This window comes from Cyprinus carpio, chromosome A15 (assembly GCF_018340385.1).
Source record: "Cyprinus carpio isolate SPL01 chromosome A15, ASM1834038v1, whole genome shotgun sequence".
Taxonomy (NCBI): domain Eukaryota; kingdom Metazoa; phylum Chordata; class Actinopteri; order Cypriniformes; family Cyprinidae; genus Cyprinus; species Cyprinus carpio.
In genome coordinates this window covers 15223636-15250072 of record NC_056586.1, presented here as the reverse complement: position 1 = coordinate 15250072, position 26437 = coordinate 15223636, and the positions used below count along the sequence as shown (strand labels likewise).

The 26437-nt window shown below is 40.0% G+C and overlaps 2 protein-coding genes across 4 annotated transcripts in view; both read left to right on the top strand.

The window, feature by feature from the left end:
• Positions 1-895: 895 nt before the first annotated feature.
• Positions 896-11200, top strand: LOC109103207 (ubiquitin conjugation factor E4 A-like; the record flags this gene model as incomplete). Its single annotated transcript, XM_042771696.1, is given in 20 exon segments — positions 896-988; positions 991-1078; positions 3851-3963; positions 4081-4233; positions 4365-4524; positions 4598-4800; positions 4893-5084; positions 5179-5512; positions 5615-5741; positions 6847-7154; positions 7940-8072; positions 8158-8348; positions 8429-8529; positions 8660-8773; positions 8971-9145; positions 9349-9529; positions 9623-9770; positions 9872-9994; positions 9996-10030; positions 11104-11200. Coding segments are annotated over 20 exon segments (3069 nt in total), but the record flags the coding sequence as incomplete, so codon positions are not given.
• A 3152-nt stretch (positions 11201-14352) lies between these two features.
• Positions 14353-26437, top strand: part of LOC109103205 (histone-lysine N-methyltransferase 2A-like) — a 30977-nt gene continuing 18892 nt past the window's right edge. For 2 of the 3 annotated variants that reach the window (XM_042771159.1, XM_042771158.1), the window contains exons 1-3: positions 14353-14727; positions 22813-22882; positions 23062-26414. In XM_042771159.1, the coding sequence (XP_042627093.1) occupies positions 14482-14727; positions 22813-22882; positions 23062-26414 (3669 nt within the window). In that variant the 5' untranslated portion in view covers positions 14353-14481. The remainder of the gene's footprint in view (positions 14728-22812; positions 22883-23061; positions 26415-26437) is intronic. The other variant, XM_042771157.1, reaches the window with a different exon arrangement.

The window sequence follows — 26437 nt, the reverse complement described above, 5'->3', positions numbered from 1 at the left end:
TGGCATGCAGCTACGTTGATATATTTCAACGTACTTCTGCGATTTAATGTATTGTTTAATTTATGTTGCCTTGAGTTGCCGTGTTTTAGGAACATTACCAGCGCGCTGTCAGTTGCTAAGCATGTTGCTAGTTATTCAGCTAGCTTAAGACACCTGACAGCTAGGAAGGAGATCTGTCAGACTCTTTTTATTCAGCTATAAAGCTCCCGTTTATCTAGGTTTACACTCATTACACAACTTTTCAGACTTCTTAGTGTCCCTCTGTTGTAGTCTGTGGTAGTTCACGTCTGCGATTAATATGACACGTATGTGTAACGTTAGCAAGTTAGCATACTTGACAATTTTGCAGTCATGTTGGTCATTGTGAGGTCATTTCTGATCTGTTTGCTGCTTTCCTGTTGCTTGAATATGACTCACAGATGGAATAATCAATTCGTGTTGATGTATGACTCATGAGAAGAGTAAATAAATCGTTATTTGTGGTTAGTCTTGTTGTTATTTGTTGTGTGTTTTTTTTTTATTGTGTTGTAGGAAAAATTTATTTGTTGATGATGGTTTTTTTTGTTGTTTAATTGGTGGGACCCCGCTGGTCTTGGGACTTGGATTAGATACTAGAACTAATTCACACATTTTCTCCTACAGGCTGGGGAAACACCTGTTGATGGAGGACGAGCTCCAGGGAAATGACAGACCAGGTTCTCATAACAATCAGAACATCTCACGAACGAAAACCCCTTCGCAGCGCTCTTCAGTTCCCTCGCTGACGCAAAACAGTTTGCATCCGGCCAGCATCAAGCTGAGCAACAATGTAAGGCCTTCTTAATAAGGAGCACTCTACTTGCAGGATAACATTCATTTAATGGCACTTAGTAATTGTTTTTCCCTGCAGCTGTAGATTCAGGAGAGAGCCACTGAGTCAGACAACTCAGTGTCTGACAACAGCACTGACCGCCATTCGAAGACAATGGATAGACTCAGTGCAGAGATCAGCGATCTTTCCGCTCACGACAGGAGCTCTGCGAGCAGCTCAACGTCAACCACATGATCCAGAGGATCTTCCTCATCACTCTGGACAACAGTGAGTGTTCAACACCTACTAGTTATGAGAACTGTTTTAATTAAAGCTGGCTGTCTATGCAGTAGAAACATGTTATTTTTTCTAAATCGGCGCTACATGACTAGAAATAAACAGAAAAAGCACCGGGCTCAATCAGATTATCCATGAGTTTATTTATGCTATCATGTTGTTTTACTTATGCTATCAACGTTGTAACGACACAAAGCTGGTTAAAAGTCAGTAAACTTACCCTTTAAGTTGTGCTATCTGCTGTCAGAGACCCTAGCAGAAGAGACTTGTAACACATTTTTGGGTATGATAACCCACCAGCTGAGAACCACAGCTTTTTTGAGATGCTTACTATAATTGATCCGTTTAATGCGTTTGCTGAAATGTATTTCTAGACAGTTTGGGAAGAAAGGAATGTTAGATGTTTATAGTAGATGACGAATGTCGTGATGATCTCAGTTTAGGTGATCATATCACGATGACATGCAGTTTCCCGGCAGTGCTGCAGATGACCTCATCTACTGCAGTTTGGCCCATTACGTCATTTGTATTGCTCTTATTTGTGTCTTTATCTTTATCCTCCACATCGATCTACTGTCCATCCCACTGGTCTGTCTGCCATTCAAATCTTTATCACAGTTTGCATCAGTTTGAAAATGTTTAATCTGAGACCCCTATAGCCCTGAATTCTACACTACTTTTAAAAGGTTATGGGACAGAAAGAAAGAAAATGCTATTATTCGAACAAGAACGCATTAAAGCGATCAAGAGTGACAGTAAAGATATTTATAATCATACAAAATTTCCATTTTAAGTAAATGCTTTTTAAGCTTCGATTGATCAAGGAATCTTGAAAAAAAAGTATCATGGTTTCAATAAAAAGAATAAAGGAAAAGTTCACCCAAAAATGAAAAATCTTTACTATGCCTCATGTTGCTCTAAATCTGTATGAATTTCTTTCTTCTGTAGAATACAAAAGAGTAACTGTTTTTATTACTATTGACTTCCATTGTATGAAGAAAAAGTCAAATAGGTTTGTATTAACTTTAGGGGTTAGTAAATAATGTCAGAATTTTCATTTTTTTATTTTCAGCATCAATAATAATAATAAAGTTTCTTGAGCAGCAAATCAGCATATTAGAATGATTTTCAATTCAATTCAATTCAAGTTTATTTGTATAGCGCTTTTTACGATACAAATCATTACAAAGCAACTTTACAGAAAATTAAGTTTCTACAATATTTAGTAGTAGCTTATCAGTGGTGACTGTCAGTTTCATGTGCATATAGCAGAAATGTTCAGAAAAATCAATAAAAAGACGTAAAACAAACAGACGATTAACACTATTAACAGCAATTATGCAATCAAACTTATAGCAAAATGTGGTAGTTCTGTATGTTGTCTCTGGGTTAGCATCATCTGACGGTCCTCTGAGGGGTTGGCTCATCTCTTCTCAGGTGTTCTGGATCCAGACTGGAGCTTGTGTAAATCCTAGTTACCACGGGATGTAAATTCCGTGGCAAAGCAGAGAAACAAATAGAGACATAATTAGCGTAGCTGCTGTTCCAGCCAAGTACAATTAATTCGTTTAAAAACCCAAGCTAAAGAATAATAATGCACATTTGATCAGATATAACTGCAGTCCCAAATTATGAGATGCATTATTTGAATGCTTGGCCAAAGAGGTGTGTTTTTAATCTAGATTTAAACAGAGAAAGTGTGTCTGAGCCCCGAACATTATCAGGAAGGCTATTCCAGAGTTTGGGAGCCAAATGCGAAAAAGCGCTACCTCCTTTAGTGGACTTTGCTATCCTAGGTACTATCAAAAGTCCAGCGTTTTTTGTGACCTTAGGGAGCGTGATGGGTTGTAGCGTGGTAGAAGACTAGTTAGGTACGCAGGAGCTAAGCCATTAAGGGCCTTATAAGTAAGTAATAATATTTTGTAACTGATACGGGACTTAATAGGTAGCCAGTGCAGGTAATGTAGTATTGGGGTAATATGATCATATTTTCTTGACCTGGTAAGGACTCTAGCCGCTGCATTTTGGACTATCTGTAGCTTGTTTATTGAGGATGCAGGACAACCACCTAGCAGTGCATTACAATAGTCCAGTCTAGAGGTCATGAATGCATGAAGTAGCTTTTCTGCATCAGAAAGAGGTAACATGTTTCGTAGCTTGGCAATGTTTCTAAGATGGAAGAATGCTGTTTTTGTAACATGGGAAATATGATTTCAAAAGACAAGTTACTGTCTAATATATACACCCAGATTTTTTACAGTAGAGGAAGTAACAGTACATCCGTTCTAGTTGCAAATTGTAATCTATGAGATTCTGTGTAATGTTTTCTGGTCCAATAAGTAATATCTCTGTCTTATCTGAATTTAATAGGAGAAAATTATTGGTCATCCAATCTTTTACATTTTTAACACACTCCACATTTCTAAATGATCATTTGACACTGAAGCCTGGAGTAATGATGTTGAAAATTCAGCTTTGCCATTTCAGGAAATAAATTACATTTTAAAATATATTAAAATGTAAACAGTTACTTGAAATTGTAATATTATTTCACAGTATTACTGTTTTTACTGGGTTTTTAATCAAATAAGTGCAGCCTAATGAGCATGAGACACTTTCAAAAATATAGAAAAATCTTACCGACCCCAAACGTTTGAACAATAGTGAATATGTTTCATTCATAATATGTGCCATAAGAATGCATTTACTGTTGTATTAAAATATTGTGCTTGTAATTATCCATGTTGGTTGATATCTTTGCAGGTGACCCCAGTCTAAGAGGTGGTAATGGCATCCCTCCATGCTGTGTATACCTTGAGGAAATGGCCGCTGATCTTGATGGCCAGGACTGGCTTAACATGGACACTATAGAGCAGGTACAACAAGATAATATGTCATTCTTTTCCAGGTTTGCATACCATATCAGATAAGACGTGAACACATGTATGTTATGAACTTTAAATAAGAATAATATTCCTTATTTGCTCCACCAGGCTTTGTTCAGCAGGCTGCTTTTGCAGGAGCCGGGAAACCATCTGATTTACATGACCTCCTGCAGTGCAGTGAATCTCTCAGCGGATCGTGATGCTGGGGAGAAACGTGTCATACCGTACCTTTATGCCTGCTACCGGAGGGCTAAAGAGGAGGTATTTTCTGTAGACTCTGTACTTTGTCGGCCTGTTTGGTTGTGCCAAAAGAATGAAATGTGGCTGCTCATTGCACTGATTGCATTGTTTGTGCCTAATGCAATGTGTCTATGTGCTTCAAATCAACACAGATCACTAAAGTCCCGGAGAAGCTGTTATCGTATGCCGTGCAGTGCAAAAATCTGACTGTGTCCAATGCCCGCACTGTTCTGCTGACCCCAGAGATCTACATCAGCCAGAATGTTTATGAGCAGCTTCTGGACCTGTTGCTGGAGGCTGTGAGAGGAGCCCGTAAGTGTTATATGTTTGAAGGTCCTGGACTGATTCCATGTGTTTGACTTTGTTTGTGTTGTGATCTCTGCAGAGTTTGAGGAAGTTGTGGAGTTTTTGGAGGATGTCATCGCTAGCCTGTTGGCTGACCAAGAGGTGCGGACCTTCGGGGAGGTTATGGTGCCAGTGTTTGATATTTTCCAAGGCCGGGTCAAAGACTTAGACCTTTGTCAGCTGCTGCTGTATTCCTACCTGGAAATCCTCCTGTACTTCAGTCGGCAAAAGGATATTTCTAAGGTTTGGATCCAGTTCTTAGAAATGCTAATGTCAATGCAGTTTTCTTTCACATAGATCTGAAACATTTTTGGATTATAATGTTCTGATCCTAGGTTTTAATGGAGCATATTCAGCCTAAAGATCCTAACAGTGGGATTCAGTATCAGAAAACGCTTCTGGGAACGATCCTGAATATTTCATGTCTGTTGAGAACTCCTGGTGTGGTTGAGAACCATGGCTTTTTCCTCAATCCTTCCCGCTCCAGCCCACAGGAAATGAAGGTTCAGGAGTCAAATATATACCAGGTGAGCACAAAATTTAAAAAAGCTTGGTTTTAAGGCTTGATGACATGAAGCCAGCCACCTAACGCCTTTCATTTCTTGTCTTCCCATGTGCTAGTTTATGGGGCAGTTTCATGACAAGCTGTATCAAATCCTGAAAAACTTGCTTCAGCAGTCCAGCGAGACACGCCACCTGCTGCTCTCGTGGCTGGGTGGCTGCCTGCAGGCCAACATGGGGCGGGCCAAAATCTGGGCAAACCAGATGCCCGAGATATTCTTACAAATGTATGCTTCAGATGCATTCTTCTTGAATCTGGGAGCTGCACTGCTCAAGCTCTGCCAACCATTTTCTCGGCCCTACTCACCCAAACTCCTGACCTTTAACCCCACGTACTGCTTTCTTAAGGAGCTGAGTGAGGAAGAGCGGCGTAACAGAAACGTGCATGCAAGAGGTGAAAAACCTGTGCTCTACCTTAACAAACATTACCAGCACTTTTGTTTAATTTATTTTCAGATATAATGATCTAGACTCTAAATTATACTTTCCTCTACAGGTCTGGACAAGGAGACATGTCTGATACCTGTGCCCCCTCAACAAACAGTTGAATTTGCCCAATCATACAGCCTTCTCACAGAAAATCTCATCTTTACACAGCTTACCATGTACTTGGGCTTCCATAGGTAATACTTCATTATGAAAGCGTCATGGGACTCATATCTAAGTGTGTGTGTGTATATACATACACATATATGTGTGTGTGTATATATATATATATATATATGTATGTATATACATATGTTTTTGAAAGAAGTTTCTTCTGCTCATCAAGCCTGCATGTATTTGATCAAAAATACTGGAAAAAAAAATGTAATATTGTGATATATTATTACAATTTAAAATAATTGTTTTTAAATTTATTATACTTTAAATTATCATTTATTTCTGTGATGCAAAGCTAAATTTTTAGGATCATTATCACATGATCCTTTAGAAATCATTCTAATATGATGATTCATTATCAAAGTTGGAAACAGTTCTGCTGCTTAATATTTTTTCAGAACATGTGATACTTTTTTTTAGGATACTTTGATGAATAAAAAGTAAAAAAAAAAAAAAAGAAGCTATGTTTTTAAAATATAAATATTTTGTAATAACAATATACACTACTGGTCAGTAATTTGGGGTCAGTAATTTTTTTCTCTTTTTTTTTTTTTTTAAATAAAATCAATACTTTTTTTAACAATAATTTATTCAGCAAGGATGTGTTAAATTGATAAAAAGTGATAGTAAAGAAAATATATTATTAGAATATATATTATTATAAATTTTTTTATTTTGAATAAATGCAGTTCTTTTTAACCAATTTTTCAGAATTATTTAAGAAATCTTTTGTAACAATATAAATGTCTTTACCATCTGAATTTAAACATCAATTTATTGTATTCTTGCTGAATAAAAGTAAATGTTTTATTTTTCTTTAAAATAAAAAAGCAAAAACAAAACTCAGAAGTTATCAGTTTGTATCAGTCTGACAAAACATTTGCTGTCTCAGCTCTGTAAAGGCTTTGTCAGAATAGTTACTGAATTAGCATCTGAGTTAAATTAAATATTTAAAACAGGAAAATATGTACAAAAATAATATTATTGTTTGTTTTTTTGTATGTACTGTATGTAGTTAGGACCAGTTATGGGGGTGTAGCGGTGAACCCAGCTTCTAAAACAGCATTATGTGGGAAATACTGATTTGCAGAAAATAAACATGCTTTAATGATATTTGTTTGTCAGACTTCATGATCAGATGGTGAAGATGAATCAGTCTCTACACCGGCTGCAGGGAACGTGGCGGGACACACAGCTAAGTGGAGGCCCTGCAGCAGCAGAGCTACGGGAACAGTTTGAACGCCTTATGACAGTCTATCTCTCAACCAAGGCTGCTACCACGCAGCCCGCCATGCTGCAAAACTGCCTCAACCTCCAAGCCTCCTGTGCAGCCCTGTTGGTTCAGCTCAGCCTGGGCAACCAGGGTCCTGAACACATACCACTCACCTTTCCCTTACCTGCACTAGAGAACAGCCTGCTTTGCTTTGTGCCAGGTATCCCCCTAAGTTTTGTGTTCCTTTGTATCTAACAATTCTGACTTTTTTACTTGCAATACTAAATTGTGAGATGTTAACTTGGAACTTGGAATTGTGAGGAAAAAAGTCAGAATTGTGGCAATTGCATTTAAAAGAAATCTGTGGCAGAAACAAACAGAATTACGAGATTCAGAGAGACTAGTCAGAATTGCGATATGTCAACTCAAAATTCAGAGGATAAAAAGCAGAATTTCAAGAGAAAAAAAATTTAATTGTAAGATATAATCTTAGAACTGCAAGGAAAAAAGTCTGAATTGTGAAATAAGTCAGTTACCTAGGGCTGCACGATTACAACAAAAATCAGAATGGTAATATTATTCCTTTGAAATTGCAAATGCATTTTTATATGAAAATACACACTGTGAAAAAACTCAGCTTAAAAACATTTACTTCTTATCTATAGCATTAAGCCTCAAATGTCAACTATACATTGGTTTGGTTCTTCTTTATTAAAAGAATATGCATGCATGGTATTATAATGTTATACTAAAAACAATTGAAAAAAAAAAAATTAAAAATAGAACTGTAGAAAGAAAAAAAAACCATCTTAAGCACACAGAATAATGTAAGTGGACTTTTTTTGTAATTGCACCTTTGAATGATTATGTAATGTGGCATCCGTAATTGTAATCACAATTAGAAATTCGATAAATTGTGCAACGCTGCAATTACCTGTTTTATTTGTGTACCTCAGTGGGCTGCAATTTAAAAAAACAAAAACAAATCTCTTGCCTTTTTAACAGAGTTCTTTGCTGAAAACATGGGCGATTTCTTCATATTCCTCCGCCGCTTTTCTGACGAGGTGTTGGAGTCCTCCGCGGAAAGCTTGGAACATGTCCTGACCTTCATCACTGTGTTCATGGGCAACGTTGATAGGTGTGAACCGGAGTAATGCTGAGTTTCTCACACTTGTTTTGCATTCCATGTGGCTTGTTGTTTACTCTGGGTTATTTACTCACAGAATGAAGAATCCTCATTTGCGGGCAAAGCTGGCAGAGGTTCTAGAAGCTGTGATGCCCCATATGGAGACTCTGTCACCTAGCGCTGCCCAGCCTATCATGTTCCAACGCCAAAGGGTGTTCAGCACATATCAGCATGCACCCCAACTTGCTGAAGCCCTCATTACAGTGTTTGTGGATATAGAATTCACTGGTCAGTTTCTGCATTATTTTTCTATTGTCAATTTGATTGTAATAGCCTCTATAAGATTTTGTCCATGGCCTGTTTCTCAGGTGATCCTCATCAGTTTGAGCAGAAGTTTAATTACAGAAGGCCAATGTATGCCATTCTGAAGTACATGTGGGGAGAAGAGAGTTACAGGGAGAGCATTAAGGTGAGAACCAGACAGATATTATAATACTATAAATAATATTTAGGTAGCTGTGGAATTTTGTTAATCCCTTGCTTGCAATTTCACAAAACCAAAATAAAAATAATATTAAAAAAACACATTTTCCTTAAAGCGCCTTGCTGAATATGCATCTGAAAATCTTGAAGCCATGAATCCACCACTCTTCCTGAGGTTTCTCAATCTTCTCATGAATGATGCCGTCTTCTTACTCGACGAGGCTATACAGGTACTTGTCTGCAAAGGCTGATTGCTTTTGCTGTATGTAAATCCCAACTATTTATAGTGGTAACACATTTTGTTTGTTCAATTTAGCTTGGTTGTTGATTACCCTAACATATTAATCTCTATATATATTTGATATCAGGAAATATTTAATTGACTAATTAAAGATGAGACACTCGCATGTGCATCTGTTCCTTCCAGTACTTAAGTAAGATCAAAATCCTCCAGCTGGAGAGGGATCGGGGGGAGTGGGACAGTCTGGCCCCTGACGCCCGCAGAGAGAAAGAATCTAGTCTGCAGATGTTTGGACAGCTGGGTCGCTTCCACAACATCATGTCAAATGACACCATTGGCACCTTGGCTTTCCTCACATCTGGTAAGAAACGTGAAAGAAACCAAATGCAGTGAAATATTAACACATCACAGATTTATTTAGTTTTTTGGTCATAAGCTACCTGACCAATTTAGACCTGAACAGAAGGGTTTTGAATAATTATAGAGGGAAACACTTGGCTTTGACTGTACTAGGGAACACAAAATGTCACTAAAACTACAATTTTCTTTCGTTTTTCCCTCTAGAGATAAAATGTCTTTTTGTTCACCCGTTTCTTGCTGAGAGGATCATCTCCATGCTCAACTACTTTTTACAACACTTGGTAGGCCCCAAGATGGGCGCCTTGAAAGTAAAAGATTTCAGTGAATTTGACTTCAAACCCCAGCAGCTAGTGTCGGACATCTGTACTATTTACCTAAACCTAGGGTAGGCTCTTTGTTCATATATTCAGATTTATTCAGAATGTCATTTTTTATTTATGAATGATATTAACTGTTATGAATGCTTTTTTGGCCACAGAGATGAAGAAAATTTCTGTGCTACTGTCCCAAAAGATGGAAGGTCATATTCACCCACTCTGTTCTGCCAAACTGTCCGTGTACTCAAGAAAATCAACAAGCCTGGCGACATGATTGTATCTTTCAGTCTGTTAGCAGATAAAATTAAGGTTAATTAATCACTATGCGTATTTATCTCAGATACACACCTTTCTCAGGAAGTCAAGTGTTTATGGTAACCTTGTTTATTTTTTTTTTGTGTCTCTTTCAGTCTCTTGCAGACAGGCATCAGCAAGAGGAGGAGACCTACTCTGATGCTCCCGATGAATTTCTGGATCCCATCATGTCTACCTTGATGCTTGATCCGGTGCTGCTGCCTTCTTCAAACGTCACCAGTGGACCGTTCAACAATAGCACGACATTTACTAAGGTGAGCATGTATCAGGGTTATTATATTAAACAAAATCTGAAACTAAAATGAAACCTAATAAAAAAACCTTTTCATTACTTTAAATGAATGTTAACTGAAACTATTTCAGCTAGTTTTGTCATTTTTACTTGGTTAACTTATAAAAACTGTATATACATATTAGCGCTATCAAATGATTAATCGCAATTAATCGCATCCAAAATAAAAGTTTTTGTTCACATCATATATCTGTGTGTACTGTGTATATTTATTATGTATATAAATACAAACACATGTATATATTTAAGAAAAATATGTAATGTTTATATATTAAATATATTTATATATAATATAAATTATATTAATATAAATATATACATTTAAATATTTTCAAAATATATACTGTATGTGTGTGCTTTTATATATACATAATAAATATACACTGTACACACATATTCTAAACAAAAAATTTGATTTTGGATGCAATTAATCACTAAATCATTAATCATTTGACAGTGCTAATACATATTAAAAACTACTAAAAATGACAAAATCACACAACAAACTTACTAAAACTTTACCTAAACTTAAAACGGAAAATATGATACTAAAACAAGACTGCCATATATAAAGTATAATTGATACTTGTTATTATTTATATGCTATTATATTATTTATTAACATTTTGAATTATCTTTTATATTTTTATTTTAGTAATTTTGTTTTGCACAATTACCATTTTTATTAGTTTTTTTAATAATTCTATATGGCTTAAATTTCCTTTTCATTTTTAGTAATTTTAGTACTTCAACTTAAATTTATTTTAGCTGCCAAGGCAACTTAAAAAAAAAAAAAAAAAAAAAAAAAAAAAAAAAATATATATTATATAAATATATTATATATATATATATATATATATATATATATATATATATATATATATATATCATCTAGTGTTCGTATTTTACTTTATTTTATTTCAGCTTTACAAAAAACTATTTTAATACTTTAAGTTAACAATAACAACACTGCTACTACTACTAGATTAAGTAAGAGTCTTCATAACAGTGTTGGTCTTGTCTTTTTTGTTCTAGTGACCAGACAGACCCTTTCAACCGCAGTCCACTCACCATGGACCAGATCAGGCCCAATGAATGGATAGGTCAGGCAGATGATGATGTGGTTTGTTGATGATAATAAGAGAAGCAAGCAGATGGTGGGAAGTGGTTGATAAACATTATTACTTTCTTCAAGAAGCAAGGAGTGATTTTTTTTACGAAGCCATTCAGATGTTTCTGGCCTCTCTCATACCGCTTTGAAACAAGAACATTTAACCATATTTGGAGAAGCACATCTGCATTTATGGTGTTAATGTGCTCCTCAAAGGTCAAATGCAAATCTCTAAATGCCATATCACTTTAGCAAATTCGGCTATCTGTCCTTTCAAACTCTTCAGACGTCTGAGGAACTCAATAACCAGTCATTTTTCTGTTACATTTTGCCTTGCAAAGTTGTTCACTGTGGGAAATGAAACTTGGGCTTATGACAGCGTACATGAGGTTTGCTTACCTGTTCAGTGCATTTGCCCTACCTCTGACTCGTATGCATGCAATATTTCCTATGCATTGCTTATTTGTTAACTTTAAGTTAGAATATAAGCAGTGTACCTCATTTGATATTAAGGATGAAGAGTTGTGGCCTCATTTGATATTAAGGAGGGTGTTGTGGCAGTATTGATTACAATATCAAAGCCAAACAATGTCAGCTGCAAAGGAGATTAAACTATCATAAAATATATTGCTAACATCATCAGCATTATAGTCCAGAGTTTCAGTTTTTATAGTTGTACCAATTGATTTTAAAGGCATTTGTGCTCCATAACGCAGCAGTAACATGTTGGATTCTTTGTGGACTGGTCGGTAGCTTTACCATTTGTCAAAAAGCTTTTGTTCATTACAAACATTTTATGCTTGAAACTCAAGAAGCATTTATGAGACTCATTAAGAATATTGAGCTCGTGTTGAAATGTTTGGAAATACCCCATACACTTTACAAGAAACCATTGCGTCTTTTAACAGTGCAGTATGTCCAGAATAATGACTTGTTTGACTGCTGAGTCAGCCGTATGACCTTCTCTCATGCAGAGTGACATCATGTCTCTTTTGTTAACAACTGAAACTGCATGCTCTGGGTGGATGGACCTTGCTTCTGACATTTGTCTTAAAAGATGACATTGATAAGACACTGTCCACTCACTGCTTTTGGTTGTGAGAGAGTTGCATTAGATGGACCGGTCAAGTGATGTAGAGCAGAGGTCTCCAACCCTGCTCCTGGAGAGCTACCGTCCTACAGATTTCAGCTCCAACCCCATTCAAACACACCTGAACCAGCTAATCAAGGTGTTCAGGGCTGCTTGATAATTACAGACAGGTGTGTTGGAGCGGGGATGGAACTGAAGTCTGCAGGACGGTAGCTCTACAGGAGCAGGGTTGGAGATCCCTGGTGTAGGGTATGTCTGCATTTTCACGGAATTGTTTATTTCAGTGGGTGTTAGTTGGTTTTAAGTCTGAAATTCTTTGCAAGACCTCACCTAATCAATAAACCTGACCCCATGAATTCTCAAAGCAAACTGAATGATTTAGTCTCTGTTGTGATATTTCTGTCTGTTAAATTGTGCATTTGCTCACTCATTTGTCTCTTTTAACACAATTGAACAATTATTATTGTTTTTTTGTTAAATAAAATTTGTTTGTGTCAATAACATTATGGACAGTAGTCTTATAATGTACATGTTAACATATCCCTCTTAAATATAGAACAACCAGACTTTCTACAATGGTCTTAGATGAATGATTCTGCTAACTAACTAAAATCCAACTGCCGCAAATAACAGCATGCTTTCTGATGTTAATTTTATTTTTGTTGGCAACATTTTTTTTATTGTATATTAAATGTGCTTATGGATTTATTGCACAATATTGGATTAAAAAAATCTATGAATTGTAATTAAAAATTCCAAAATGAAAAGCAGTGACGTGTAAATGTTTTTAATCTTTTTAGAGCATTAGTTTTTGTAAATATTGAGTCAAAAGCTTCCATGGATTTATTGTACTTTTGTATTTTAGAACTCACTATACATATGTGTGTTGAGAGATGCAAGTGCTTGGATATGAGAAATTTCATTGTTTGATTTTTTTTATAGTTAAAGCTACACTACTTTTTTTGTTGTTGTTAAAAATGATCCAAAATCAATAAAAAAATTTATCCAAAATCAAAGTAAATAACCAATCAGTTTTTAAAACTATCTCCTTACCGATTCACAACGGTAAGCTTGTAATAATGTTTTCTAATTTAAGTGGTTCGGGTCGGTTTCCGTGGGATATACGAGTTTGTCACCATTGCTCTTAGTGTCATTACGTCATGTCTGTATGAGTAAAGGATGCTGAAGGTGGCGGATCATTTATAGTCTCTTCTTAGTAGCTGGGAAAATGTAATTTATTAAACGGTGCATGATGGTAATGAAAACCGTAAATGACTGAAATTTGATTATATTCCAGTTTTAAATGTGCATCTGATTACAGATACGTGGGATTACACACTAAACTTACAAAATATTTGTATTTCAAAGAGAACGAGTTCTAAGGAGCATTAAATTGCTTTTTGAGTTTAAAAGAACAATTTGTTTTGATAAAATTCTAATGGTATGACAATGTGGATGTTAACATAAACATCAAAGTACTTTGAGAAGTACAAAGTAGAACAATAATTTGCATGGTTTGACATGATTCGAGCTAACTTTGCTATTGTTAGATTTCATGAAATCACTATTGGTAACACTATTGTAAAAAAAAAAAAAAAATTGAGGTGGTAAAAACAAAACTGGCAGACATGTGCCTTGTTCATATGACACTTTCTGGGACTCCTGTTTCCCTGACCATTAGCAGATAGGGGCGTGTTCAAAGAAACCTGTTCGAAAACAGTCACTTTTTTGGCAATTCCATTTGTTGACGGTAGGGGTGCAGAAAGTACACACGCAATTTATTGCAATTTCTTCAAACTAAAAATATATTGGAGAAAAAAAGCCATTACATAAAAAAATTAAATTAGCAAATGCTAAAAACTTAACTATTTAATATAATTAGGTTCTTAAAGACTCAAATATATATATATATATATATATATATATATATATATATATATATATATATATATAAAGTGCACTGAATTCCTAGTTCAATTTTGCTAAGCAGTCTTCCTGTGCATGATGTACAGGTTTTTTTCCTCCCTTGAGTATCGCCGACGAACCTGCGTAAAAACATCTCTGAGCTTGTCGGGGTCCTCGGTACCACCACCCCGAAACATGGATAACCCATTCTGACCGCTAGACGAGAGCGGCCGTGCGTTGAGATCGCTCGATTGGGGCTACGCCCACACTGAGCTCCTGATCCTAGGGCAGGCAGGCAGAGTGTAAAATGGCGCACAGCTGTCGGTGGCGGTTCCCTGCTCGGCCCGGAGGGAGCAGCAGCTCGGGCACGGGGAGGAAAGCGGGCCGAATTCGAGTCAATGCTTCCATTCGAAACAGCTCGGGGACTGATCCGAACGCGAATGGGCTCGGGCCCGGTTTCGACGCTGCGCTGCAAGTGTCCGCTACCATCGGCGGCAACCTGCAGAAATTTCGGGATGTTTTGGGGGAGTCGAGCGGCTCCAGCAGCGGGGAGGTAAGCGGGACCTTAGCTAAAGCGTTAGCCTCAGTCATGATCAATGCAGGAATCAGAAATAACTCCGCGGCTGTGTAGCAGCTCTAAGTTGCTCAGTGAGGAGACTGAGTGAGGGAGGGAGTGAGTTATTTTGCTGCGCAGCAGACACATGTCTCCATCCATGTGCTGTTTTTCTCACTATGGGACTATTGACAGGCTAAACTGCTAGCTAGCCCACATCAAAACATGTACCTATTCCTAACTAATGACTGATGTTGTTGTGCTTCTGTAGTCTGATGTCTATGTTGAGGCGTTCTAGCATCATATTGTGGGACCCTGAGGAGTTAAGTGCCATTTTTGACAGGATGGAGATGTGAAGCTAGATAACTGATGGCTGCTTTGGTCTGAACTTAAATTTCTATTTGATTCGGAGTCTCGTGTTTCATGTGACACCGCTTTTCGACTTTAAACACTCTGAAAGCACTTTTTAAGCTAAAATGCGTTGAAAATACCCTGCTTAATGCACAGCTTGTGCCAAAAACGACGCGCTCGGAGATAAAGGATGAAGTTTAAAGATATTTAGCACCTTTCAGTTGCTCTGGTCAATTTATTTTTTTTGCCCATATTGAGATTAAATGATACCCTGTAATGACTCTATTTTGGACTTCTGAGTTGTTTCTTTCACCAAAAGACAACTTGGTTGAAAAGCTCGGTGGTGTATAACGGGGCTTGACTCTTGTAGAGAAATACACAGGTTGGGGTGTTTCAGGAAGCATACACAAGCAGATTTTAGCAGGAGTGAATACCTGGTATCGGTTGTTGTTGTCTGAGCATTTAGCGCTAGCACAGTCTGTCCGGACATTAAACTTCATTTTAAAGTACTGGACTAAGTTATATGAAAGCGTGGATTGCGCTTAGATGATGTAATGCTCTGTTTCTTAAACTATTGTGAACTATTCTGATATTATTATTTTGTCTAGTTGTTTATTGCCCTCTAGCTTGGGTTGAGAAATGGATGATGCTAGTAGCATAAACAGTGTTGCTATTAAAAACGCAGCCTGGTGTGTTTTTTGTTGCGGAGAACGGGACGTACATTCACAAATTGTTCATTCTGTTGCAAAAGTTTGCAGTGTGTAATATCAAACATCTTGAGTTTGATCTCCTTCACCCTCGAGAGGAGGCTGGCTAACGCGTTAGCCTGTTAGCATCCGCTGATGCACTGGAAAATGGGAGGTGGACATGTTTTTTTTTTCTCCCCCTCACAGATATTGCGTAGTAGCAGTATGCAATCGAAACAAAATGTCACATTTCTGTCAGGAATCAAGTGATTCCTGTGCAAAACCTCGCTGAGGCTACAGGGACCGTATGTTTGGTCAAAGATGCTAAATGCATTGGTTTGCGCGGTGCAAAAGGCGGCTGCAATAAAAAGGCAGCGTTTGACGGAGGTTGTTTTGTGTGGGGGTGTGTACTGTGACAAACTACCATCTTCCTTTCTCAGTAGTAGAGCGCTGCGCATCGGAAACGCGGGGAGAACGAAACGAGAGCGGGCGCGAACCAGACACATGCAAATCGCGTGCTTGATTATGTGTTTCGCCTACGGGTGATTTACGTTGAAAACGTGGCGCAGATTTAACAGCGTCGAGATATGGTTATTAGACATGATTTATTGAGGCGTTTTATATTTATGTACGTATATTCAATACTCGCCTTATTCACTCCTCTGTCTTATAAGGTTAAGATAAGAACATATGTAGGTCTTGTTCTTATTGCTTTAGTTTAATATTACTTGCTGTGTTTGTTTGTTTGCTTGCTTGGTTTTTATGTGATATTTGCATTTTTGTAATTGATTTTTTTTTTTGCCATGAAAATAGCCCCAGATTCTGACATGGCATGAAATAAAATTATACTACTAACGTTACTACTATTGCTTTAGTCTGTTTTGTGTACATTATATGTTGTGGTTTGTATGCTAAGGTAAATCATTCCAATTGTACAACCGTTTGTTGTTTTTAAGGCACATTTACTTTAAAATGTTTCTTTATAAGTCTAAATTAAACCAAAAAGTATTCATTTTAAATATATCTCGTTCTTGTTGTGTTATTGAAAACAATTGCTATTGCAGGCTTTAATCAAGACAAATTTGCTCAGGCTCTAAAACAACTTTCCTTTTCTTGTGATGTCACTTAGGCCAAGCAGGCTATTGGATCATGTTAATTATGTAAACTATTAAGGCAACATTGTACTCCCGTACTTTTATTCTCATTGAATATCCTGTTTCTTTCCTAAATATTCCCCAGTGTAGAAGTCAAAAGGTTTGCAAATTACAGTGTATGTTGACTTTAAGAAATGTCTTTCAAAGTATCAACCAAAGCTTGCATTTTCTTCCCCCTTTGCTTGTATTGTGTGCGTTTGTAGCAGTTCTGTTTGCTTTAATACACCCTTGGAGCCTTTTTGAAAAGAGCTCAATTAAAACACGAATACATTTGTGAAACGTATAAGTAGTGTACAAGCCAGACAGACGGCTGAAATCCCAGCGGAGCTTGCAGCTCATGCGAGTTGCGGACACAGCATTGTAGTTTCATTCAGAGGGGATGTTGTGGCTGGGTAGGATTGTTCTGGTTCATCGCAGCCTGCTGAGCTCACAGAGCAGCCTAAGGCCAGTAGCATGCTCAGTAAACAGAAGCATGCCACCCCCCTCCTTCCCATCAGACCCAAATCCAACAGCACGGGCCCACAGGGCCCCAAAAGGATTTCACTTCTGATGGCTGTCTTTTAGACTACTTCATTAACCCATTTGGACGGCTTAAAATGTTTACATAGAGGTAATACATCTGCGTGAGTTCTCGCAGCTCCAGAAAATGAAGCTGTTGATTTTCTGCACCACATTCAAGATACTTTCGTCTAAATCTTAAGTGCAAATACAAGTCCATGGCTGCTTGCTAGACAACTGTTACTTTCAGGAGGTGTCCTGTTTAAGTTTCCATTCATCAGTGTCTTTGTGAGGGACGCCATTGGGCTTGCCTTTTAATGTCCAGAGTAAAGCCCCACTTAGAGAAGCAGAATGAGGATCAATATCAAGGCCTCATACAAAAGTGCAGTTGAATGGATACAGCAAATGAATGCTTTGCTCCACTGCTTTCTAATGAATGGCGTGGCCTATACGGAGGGAAGAAGTCCAGCAGGTGTTTGGCCTATTTATCTGGTGAGGGCCCTGTCCCCTAGACAGCGTGTGGATCATAGCAGGAAGCTTTGTGTCTGCTTTTATTCCAGCCTTTACGAAGTGCAGGCAGCTGAAAGAGCACAGACGTGGATATCAAAGGGTGAAGAGCAAGCCCTCCTCCCCCTGGGACAGCACTAGGAGGGAATTAGACACAGGCCGTCCCATCCATGGCTTTATTCTGCTTTTGTAGGCGGGCAGAGGGGGTTTCGCCTCCCGCTTTCTGCTCTGATGGGGGGGGCAGCAGCAGCCATTGAGCGCATGGAGCAATTCTCTCCGAATTTACGTCCCTCATTACACCTCGCAGGAGGCACATCTTTGTTTTTATCTTAAAGCCACGGCTCCTAATTTGCGTGGGTGTAAGGTGTCGAAAGTTGTTTCAGAAACACAGTTTTGTGTGCTTTGAATGTGGGTGCATGTGCAACATCATAGCATTAGATCTGCATCTCACAAAGGGAAATTTCTAATGGTGCCTTTTGTGTTATGAGAGGTAAGAATAATCGATCTACCAGGGTCCCCATCAGTTTTGTGTTTTCCCTGGGGGTTTTCAAGCAACCTAAAAGATTTCTCATATGTGACACGCGAAAGTGTTTAAAAGATCAAGGTTCAGAAGTTTACTGGTCAGATTACCAGGTTTCTTTTGCTTTGAGTTGTTGGGGGTTTGTACACTTTAAACATCAGTCTGACCCCATTTTAAAGTTTTATGCATTGCGTTTATCTTTTATACAGGCATTTTTGAGGGAAACTGATGCCTCAGCAGTTGTCAAAACTTCACATTGTTTAGAAAATGGTGATTCAGTGAATTTATGAAAGGCCCCACTATCACATATCCCCGGGCTTAGAGATGATAATCAGTTACATGTCTTGATGTGGATAAGTTGGCTTACTGTGATTATAGGGGTGAGTGTGTGTGTGTGTGTGTGTGTGTGTTTGGTATAGTTGGTCACACACAGTAGTGCAATTATGTCCTGCTCTGGGGAGGGAGAGTTGCCAGGTTGCAGTGTGCTTGCCAGTTTATGCCCAGTTCTTAAGCGAACTGTAGATGCCATGTTGAGCAACTTTCCTGGGTTTGTGACCATCTGCTCAGAACAGGATGTAATGAGTTTATGTAAACAAATAGTCTTGTTTGCTTACCTTTTATTTACGGGAACTGAGGGATGCCACAAACAAGTACTTTATCTGGAGGATCCTAATTTGTAACCCTGTCCCTCTATTGAGGGTGCTCACATGTTTGGGGTTGTGATGATCAGCCTTTTCAAAACCATGCATTCTTAAAACTCAAAAGCACAGTGGCCCTAAAAAGTATTTGAAAATGTCAAACCAAGCTACATCTGCAAAAACAAATCTTTACTTTTAACCAACTGGCCTGTTGGTTCAAAATATTTTAGTGACTTTTATTTTGAAAAATATTTTTATTTTAATTTATTTTGCAAATATAGCAATTCTGTATTTGTTATTATTCATTACTTTAAAGCCTACAGAAATAGAGCACTTTTCTGTTATTATTATTATTATTATTTTGCTTAGTTTTATTTTTCTTAAAGTGCTATTTCTTTAAATAATAGACAAGTAAATATGCTGTTCAAAATAAAGTTCTTCATTCTTTCTTTAAAGCCTTTTTTAGTAGAAGTATAGCATTTTTCTATTAATGTTATTGTTTTTTTGGCCTGTAGTAACTTTTTGGATTTTTCCCCCCCAGTGGTTAGGGTAATAAAGATGTGGGAACAAAAATAAAGTAAGTAGACAATAACAAACAAATGTTTTTGTGTCACCCCCCTTCGCTACCACTATCTCTCCTCCCCCGTCCTGTACTGGCAGCAGGTGCTCAGGCGCCTTGGCCGAGCCGAGTGTCACTTTCTCGAGCCCAATATCGCCGCTCCCCCCTCCATCTCAGCTGTGGGTGTTGATTGAGCAGCTCCACTGGAGTGGTTAGTCAGGGTACTTGTGGTGTGTGGGTGTGTGTTTTAGATCAGCTTTTCATGTTTTAACTAATCTTTTTGTGTGTGTGTTATATTTTGATGAATTGTAGCCTGTGTGTGTAATGTTATGTCTGTCTGTATGTCCTCCAGGAGATTGATATTCTCCTGCCAGGATGTTGTTGTGAATAGGAATTCATTCTTAAATTATTCGCCTGGTTAAAGGTTAATAATGATAATGATAATAACTGTTGGCCTCTGAGCCTTTTCATCACGCTGCATCTTCACTCCTTGCCTTTATGGTCAGAATGATGCTCTGTAGCCCGTTTCTCCCTCCCTGCATCCCTCCGTCCCTCCTCCCTTTCCTCTTGTCTTGGGATGTTGTTTACATCTTGCTGTGTGCTGCACGCACAAGGTGGAGGAGGGTGTGTGTGTGTGTGCGCAAGCGCACTCTTGAGTGCCTGAGGCAGAATCGTGCTGTCATTGAGAGCTACTCATGGTGTCACACTGACTTTGAGCTCCACTGCTCACAGCTCTCTAGTACTCTATCACCTTCGGCACAAAAGTAGAACTGCAATGAAGTCATCTGCATTCAAAAGTGAGCTGGAGGACAAAAATTAGACTGACAAATTCACCATCAATAAATGTTCACTGTGAACATTATCTCTGGAGATTTATGTGTGTATTTTTTAGCATTCTCTGAATCAGCTCCTCATTTGAATTTTTACTGGTCTTTTCCCCATCAGTGATTGGATATGAAACAAATACACAATTAAGATGATCTGTTAACACTGATCATCTGATAACAGATTCTCATTTAATTTTGTTCTGCTTCCCATAAGAAATTTATCACCATATGTTGAAATTAAAGCTGAATGGGGATTTGTTAGAGAGATTGGACTTGTATGTGTGCAGTCTCCGGCGGCATCTGTTCTACAAACTGGACCGAAGGGAATTTAGCAGCAGCCCCACATGCTACTATAAATAAAGAATATGAAATGAAACGCCCCCTAAGGTTTGAAAATCAACACAATAGGCAGACATTAATCATCTTTTGAGAGGTAGGGCTTAGTGCATAGTGAAATGTTGTCAGTGCTTGTTCGATCTAATGAAGATCCATTTACACTGTGTAGTATTGGTAGTAACATGTAGCAAACTGTAAGCAAATTATTGGGCACATTGGCAAAAATGTATATTAAGATGCCAGTGTCACTTGCTCACTCTTTTCTGATGATTGGTTGATCTTTTGTTTGAATCTTAGTATAGTTTTCTGTTTCTGTTATGTGTGTAAATTAATTTCCTTCAGACCAACACTGCTGTGGCCATGCTCATGCAGATAGATGTCTTTTGGCTGTCACATTTTTATATGAGCGCTCTGCCATGAGCATTGTATTTAAGGCACTGTGCCAAGGTAAAATGGCCCAACTTACACATTTCAAACGTGTCTTGTAATGCTTTTACCCATTTCATTCTGCTCTGTCTTTTTAATGCAAATAAAGCATCCGATTTAAATTAACTCATTTTTGTCCAATACAGGGCTTCCTTTAGATTGAGTATTTGATTATTTGATCTTGAAAATGTCATTTTGCACAACTCTTATTTCAGAATTTATAATTGCAGGGAATTCCTTTTGATGTGCTCCCAGTTTCAGTTAGGTCCGTAAAATCCTTTTAAATGCTCTTTGGAACTGGTCTCTGCGCGCGCATACACACACACTGACACGATTAGGCTTTCTCTCAGTGTGTGTCCTTGTGAGTACAACTTAATTCACACCAAGGACACTTCAATGACTGAGACATTTTTATCGCAACATAAAACAATGCGGCCAGCTGCAGAGCAGACAGTAATTACAGTAATCATCTGCACTGTAAGCCTGCTGAAAAATCTGATAAATGTGGGAAATGTGGCTGACTTAAAGGGATATGGAGTGTTTAAGTTGACTCAAAAATGGATTTGGAATTATGGCTTACCTAAAATGTTGTGACAGAATTAGATTAGGAAGGCAAGAGCCCAAATGGGTCATGTAATCAGCATTCCTCCTTGTATCCCTCATGTCAGGTGTGAGATAAGCACAGGGCTATCATAAAAGGCTGGAGCTTTATAAAATCCTATCATAGGACGTCTGCAAAGCTTAGCCTGTTTGATTGACGGAGGTGGAGCAGTTATCAGGTGATACGGGCATTGCAACAGATGTCCTGACAGTGAGATCAGCGCTGATGTCATGCAGCCTAGCGACAGCATCTGCCAAGGATACCTGAGTGGAATTGGTGGAACTGGTCATCTCAGTAGGAGGTGCCATCGCAGATGAGATTACTTTCTCAAGTTGTAGGTAGAGCACAGAAATCGGTTTGCCTACTTTTGAATAAAGTCTTAAAAGTCTGTTGTTTTGGGCAACCTGGCAAGTAGCTGCCAGGCTGAAAATTGAAAATTTAGGGTACAACCAAATTTTGCATAACAGACAGTTTGCACTTAGGTTTTCTGGCCTGTTTTAATTCCATGCTGTCTCTTAATTCATTAGGGTAACTGAGGCTGATCTCTTGGCCCTCATGTTTAGGCTACACTGGATGTTGTTTTGAACAGATGGTGGATAAACAAATGAATGAAATATGCTCCTTGAACTAGAGGGTGACAAACAGATATTATGACAATTCAAGTAACAGGATGGGAACGTATTGCCTTTTCGGTGATGTCAAATGTGTTTTCACCCATAAATTCATTAAGGACACTTGACTCCAGAGCTGTCAGCAACTGTTTGGTGGTTTCAGGATAAGAATTTCTAACACTGAGTGGTCTCCTGGCCTCAACATTTTCTTAGTCATGAGATGAAGTGTTGCAAAACTGAATGTCTCTTTTGACCGTAGCCTGTTTGGTTTTGTGGATGCTCATTTAGAAAAAATAAATCTCTTGAGGTTAAATCACACTGAACCACTGAGTTAATTGAATCTCTCCCTTTTTTCATTTTCATTTCCTTAGGAGGAATTTGGAGGCTTCAGCACAGTCAGTGACCACAGAAGAATACATAGCCCAGGAAGGACGTCAATAGGTAAAGTATCTTTTACATCTCTAATTCTGTCTCTCTCCAACTGTGTTGTAAAATAATTAGAATTGGGACCTTGTAAGATCTAACTTGCTGTTTTTCTCAAGTGTAATTGAGATGCATTGTAACATTTAAACATGAAGAAATGTAGAGCTTATTAATGCAGTGCTTTCTCTTTCTGTCAGGTTCTATCTCACCGGAAAAAAAACCCAGAGGACGTCCTCCTAGGGCTCTAGCTGTGCAGAGGGTTGGCACTGATATTCAGACAGCCCCTTTGCCTCTCGCCACAGCTCCTAAAGAGAGGGTAAAACGACCACCAGGGAGGCCTCCTGGCACTGGAGAAAAAAGAAGAGGCCGCCCTCCTGCTTCTGCCAGCCAGAGAACCTGGCAACAGAGCAGCCATGCACTCCCTGAAGAGGATGGGAATGCAGAACAGGAGTGCAGCTCCAGTCCCACACACCACAAGGACGGTGTGGAGGACGAAGACCGGGAGAAAAGGCAAACTCTGCTTGGGTCTGGGCACCATCAGGGATCTGAGCCTAAGCTTCACAAAATCAGCCGGGAATCCAAGGTGACCAAACTGAAAAGATTGCGGGATGTCAAACTGAGCCCACTGAAGTCAAAGCTGAAGGCCATTGAGAGGAAGAGTGTCCCAGTTCCTGGTTCTGGTGTGCAAAGACGGAGGCGGGGCAGGCCACCTTCTGCCGAGCGCCTTAAAGCTGAAGCTGCTGCTGCTGCTGCTGCTCTGGTTGCTAATGCCTCCTCGGTCCAGGAGATGTCCACCACGGCACCTGGGACTGCCAAACATAAGGACTTCAGGGTTCGTCGGGCACAAGATTTGGGTACCTGCACTCCACATGATCTCCAGCTCAGGGCTTCTCATCCTGCTGATGAACGCACTAGCCCAGATCCCCATGACTCCCCTATGGTCAACCCAATGACCCCAACTAAACACGGGAGGCCATTAGGGTTACGCCAGAGCCCTCGCCATATCAAACCTGTGCGGGTCGTTCCTTCCTCCAAACGCACTGATGCCACTATTGCAAAGCAGCTGCTGCAGCGGGCAAAGAAGGGAGCCCAGAAAAAGAAACTATTGGAAAAAGAAACGGTTGGCACCCAGGGAACTGCAGGTCTTGAGGGTGGGAAGCACAGGAGGCGAACACAGCTAACAAATATCAGGCAATTTATCATGCCTGTTGTGAGCACAGTGTCGTTGCGCATCATCAAGACTCCAAAGCGGTTTATCGAGGATGAAGGCAGTTTCAGCACTCCACCACCACACATGAAAATTGCTCGATTGGACTCTGCAGCATCTGCCCCAGCACCTCAGCCCATAACATCACCCGCTCAAGCTCATGTTTCCACATCTCCAGTCACAAGTGGAACCACTGCCACACCCGGAGCAGGGCCTGCTGTTGACTCTCTCCCTCCTCCCCCACCTCCTGTCCCGACTGGCAGTGCCAACAACATTGCAGCCAGTCTTCTTAACAGCAGCTGCAACAATAGCACTAGCAATGGGCGATTCAGTAGCAGTGCGGCGTCATGTGGCTCCAGCGCTGTTTCGCAGCATTCCTCTCAGCTCTCTTCTGGTGAGTCGTCTCGCTCCAGCAGCCCTAGTCTTGATGACTCCTCCTGTGATTCCCAGGCCTCTGAAGGCACCCAGGCTCTCTCAGAAGAGGCAGATCATTCCCCTGCCTCTCAGGGAGAGACAGAGGCCAGCATGCACCACACCTCGCACCCACCATCACCACCATCCGAGCCAGAGCCAGACCATGTAGTGTTGATGGAGCGAAGCAGGCGGGGTCGTAGAAGTCAGAGTCATAGGCGGGGTGCTTTAGTGACGCGTGGTAGGGGCAGCCTGATTGGTGGAAGGAAACAAGCCATCATCCACCCAGCCACAGGGGTTTTACAAGCTGGGTCTCAACAAGCCTCTTCTACGGCATCATCATCCTCTTCACCACCACCTCCTCCTCTTCTCAGCCCTCCTCAGCCTCCCCAGGCAGCATCATCTAATGCATCTGAGCATCACTCCCACTCTCCATGGATGATGTCACATTCCATTGCCCCTTTTCTGCCCACCCCTCCAATACTTTCCAGCTCTCACGATAAACGTCGCTCCATACTACGAGAGCCTACTTTCCGCTGGAAGTCTTTGTCATGTGCTGAAAATAAGTACTTCTCCTCTGCCAAGTATGCAAAGGAGGGTCTTATCCGCAAGCCCACTTTTGACAACTTTCGTCCTCCTCCACTGACTGCTGAGGATGTGGGCCTCATGCCACCAGGACCTGGTGGAGGTGGTGTTGCACCAGGAGGATTCCCAGTGCCTGCTGGTGCAACTGGGACAGGTTCCAGACTTTTCTCCCCCCTGCATCATCATCCTCACCACAATCACCACCAGCACCCCTCATCGCGGTTTGAAACGCCAAAGCGCAGCCCTCTACTACGTCCCCCTTTCTTCACTCCAAGTCCAGCTCATTCCCGCATCTTTGAGTCGGTCACCCTCCCATCCTCTTCAGGGAGCAGCCCTGGCTCTCTTTCTCCCCTTCAGGTCTCACCAACATCAAACAAAAAGAGAAAGGGGTCTAAGTTCTCACGTGGACAACCCAGGTCACCCTCCCACTCTATGACTACCAGGAGCAGTCAGTCAGGAGTTCAAACAGGAAAGGCCTCTGAACAATCCATGATTAGCAGTTCTGTTCCCATAAGTGTGAGTGGGAATTCCAGCCCACTGCCTGGAGTCGCAGTCAGTCCACTTGCTGCCAGTGCCTTAACACAAGCTTCTTTCAGTGGCTTCCCCTCAGGCTCCATTGGTCTTACGAGCCATGGAGTTTCCGATGGGCGGCGAGCAGCAGGGGTTCTCGGTGTGAGTGGGAGCTCTGCTTCATCTTCACAGCTCTTCCCTCTTTTTACCCCCAGTAATCAAGGATCAGGTGGGGGAACTGGAAAAGCAGGAAGGGAACGGAGCATCTCTGCTACTAGAGACACAAGAGAGAAGGACAGGGAGATGGAGAAGAATAGAGAGCGTGAAAAGGAAAACAAAAGAGATGGAAGGAAAGACTGGGATAAAAGAGGGAAGAGTCTTTCATCGGAGGCTTCCCCTAATTCTACATCTAGCCTCTTTGCAATGGAGGCCAGGGACATTGAAGAATCTCTCACCCAAAAAAGGACACCTGGTCGAAAGAAGTCAGTCACCGTTGACTCTGGTGCAGAGGCCTCCCCAAGTGACTCTGCAGCCGTTCAGCCTATTGGGGCCTTGTCCTCAAAGGGTCGTGTGGCCAAAAAAGGCAGACCTTCAGAGAAGAGTATTGAAGCAGAGGGAGTAGAGAGGGAGAAGGATAAGGAGAAATTGAGCTCTCCTACCCAAGCAGGGCAGATGGGAAAACCCCCTGCCACCACATCACTGGGCTCCATGTTAGCTCGTGCCGAGAAACAGCCAGTCACAGACAGGCGTGTCGCAGGACTGCTGAGAAAAGCTAAAGCTCAGCTCAATAAGATAGAGAAGAGAGAGGTACAACCTGGCGATCAACCCAAATTACCGGTATGTCCTGTCTTTTGCTGTCC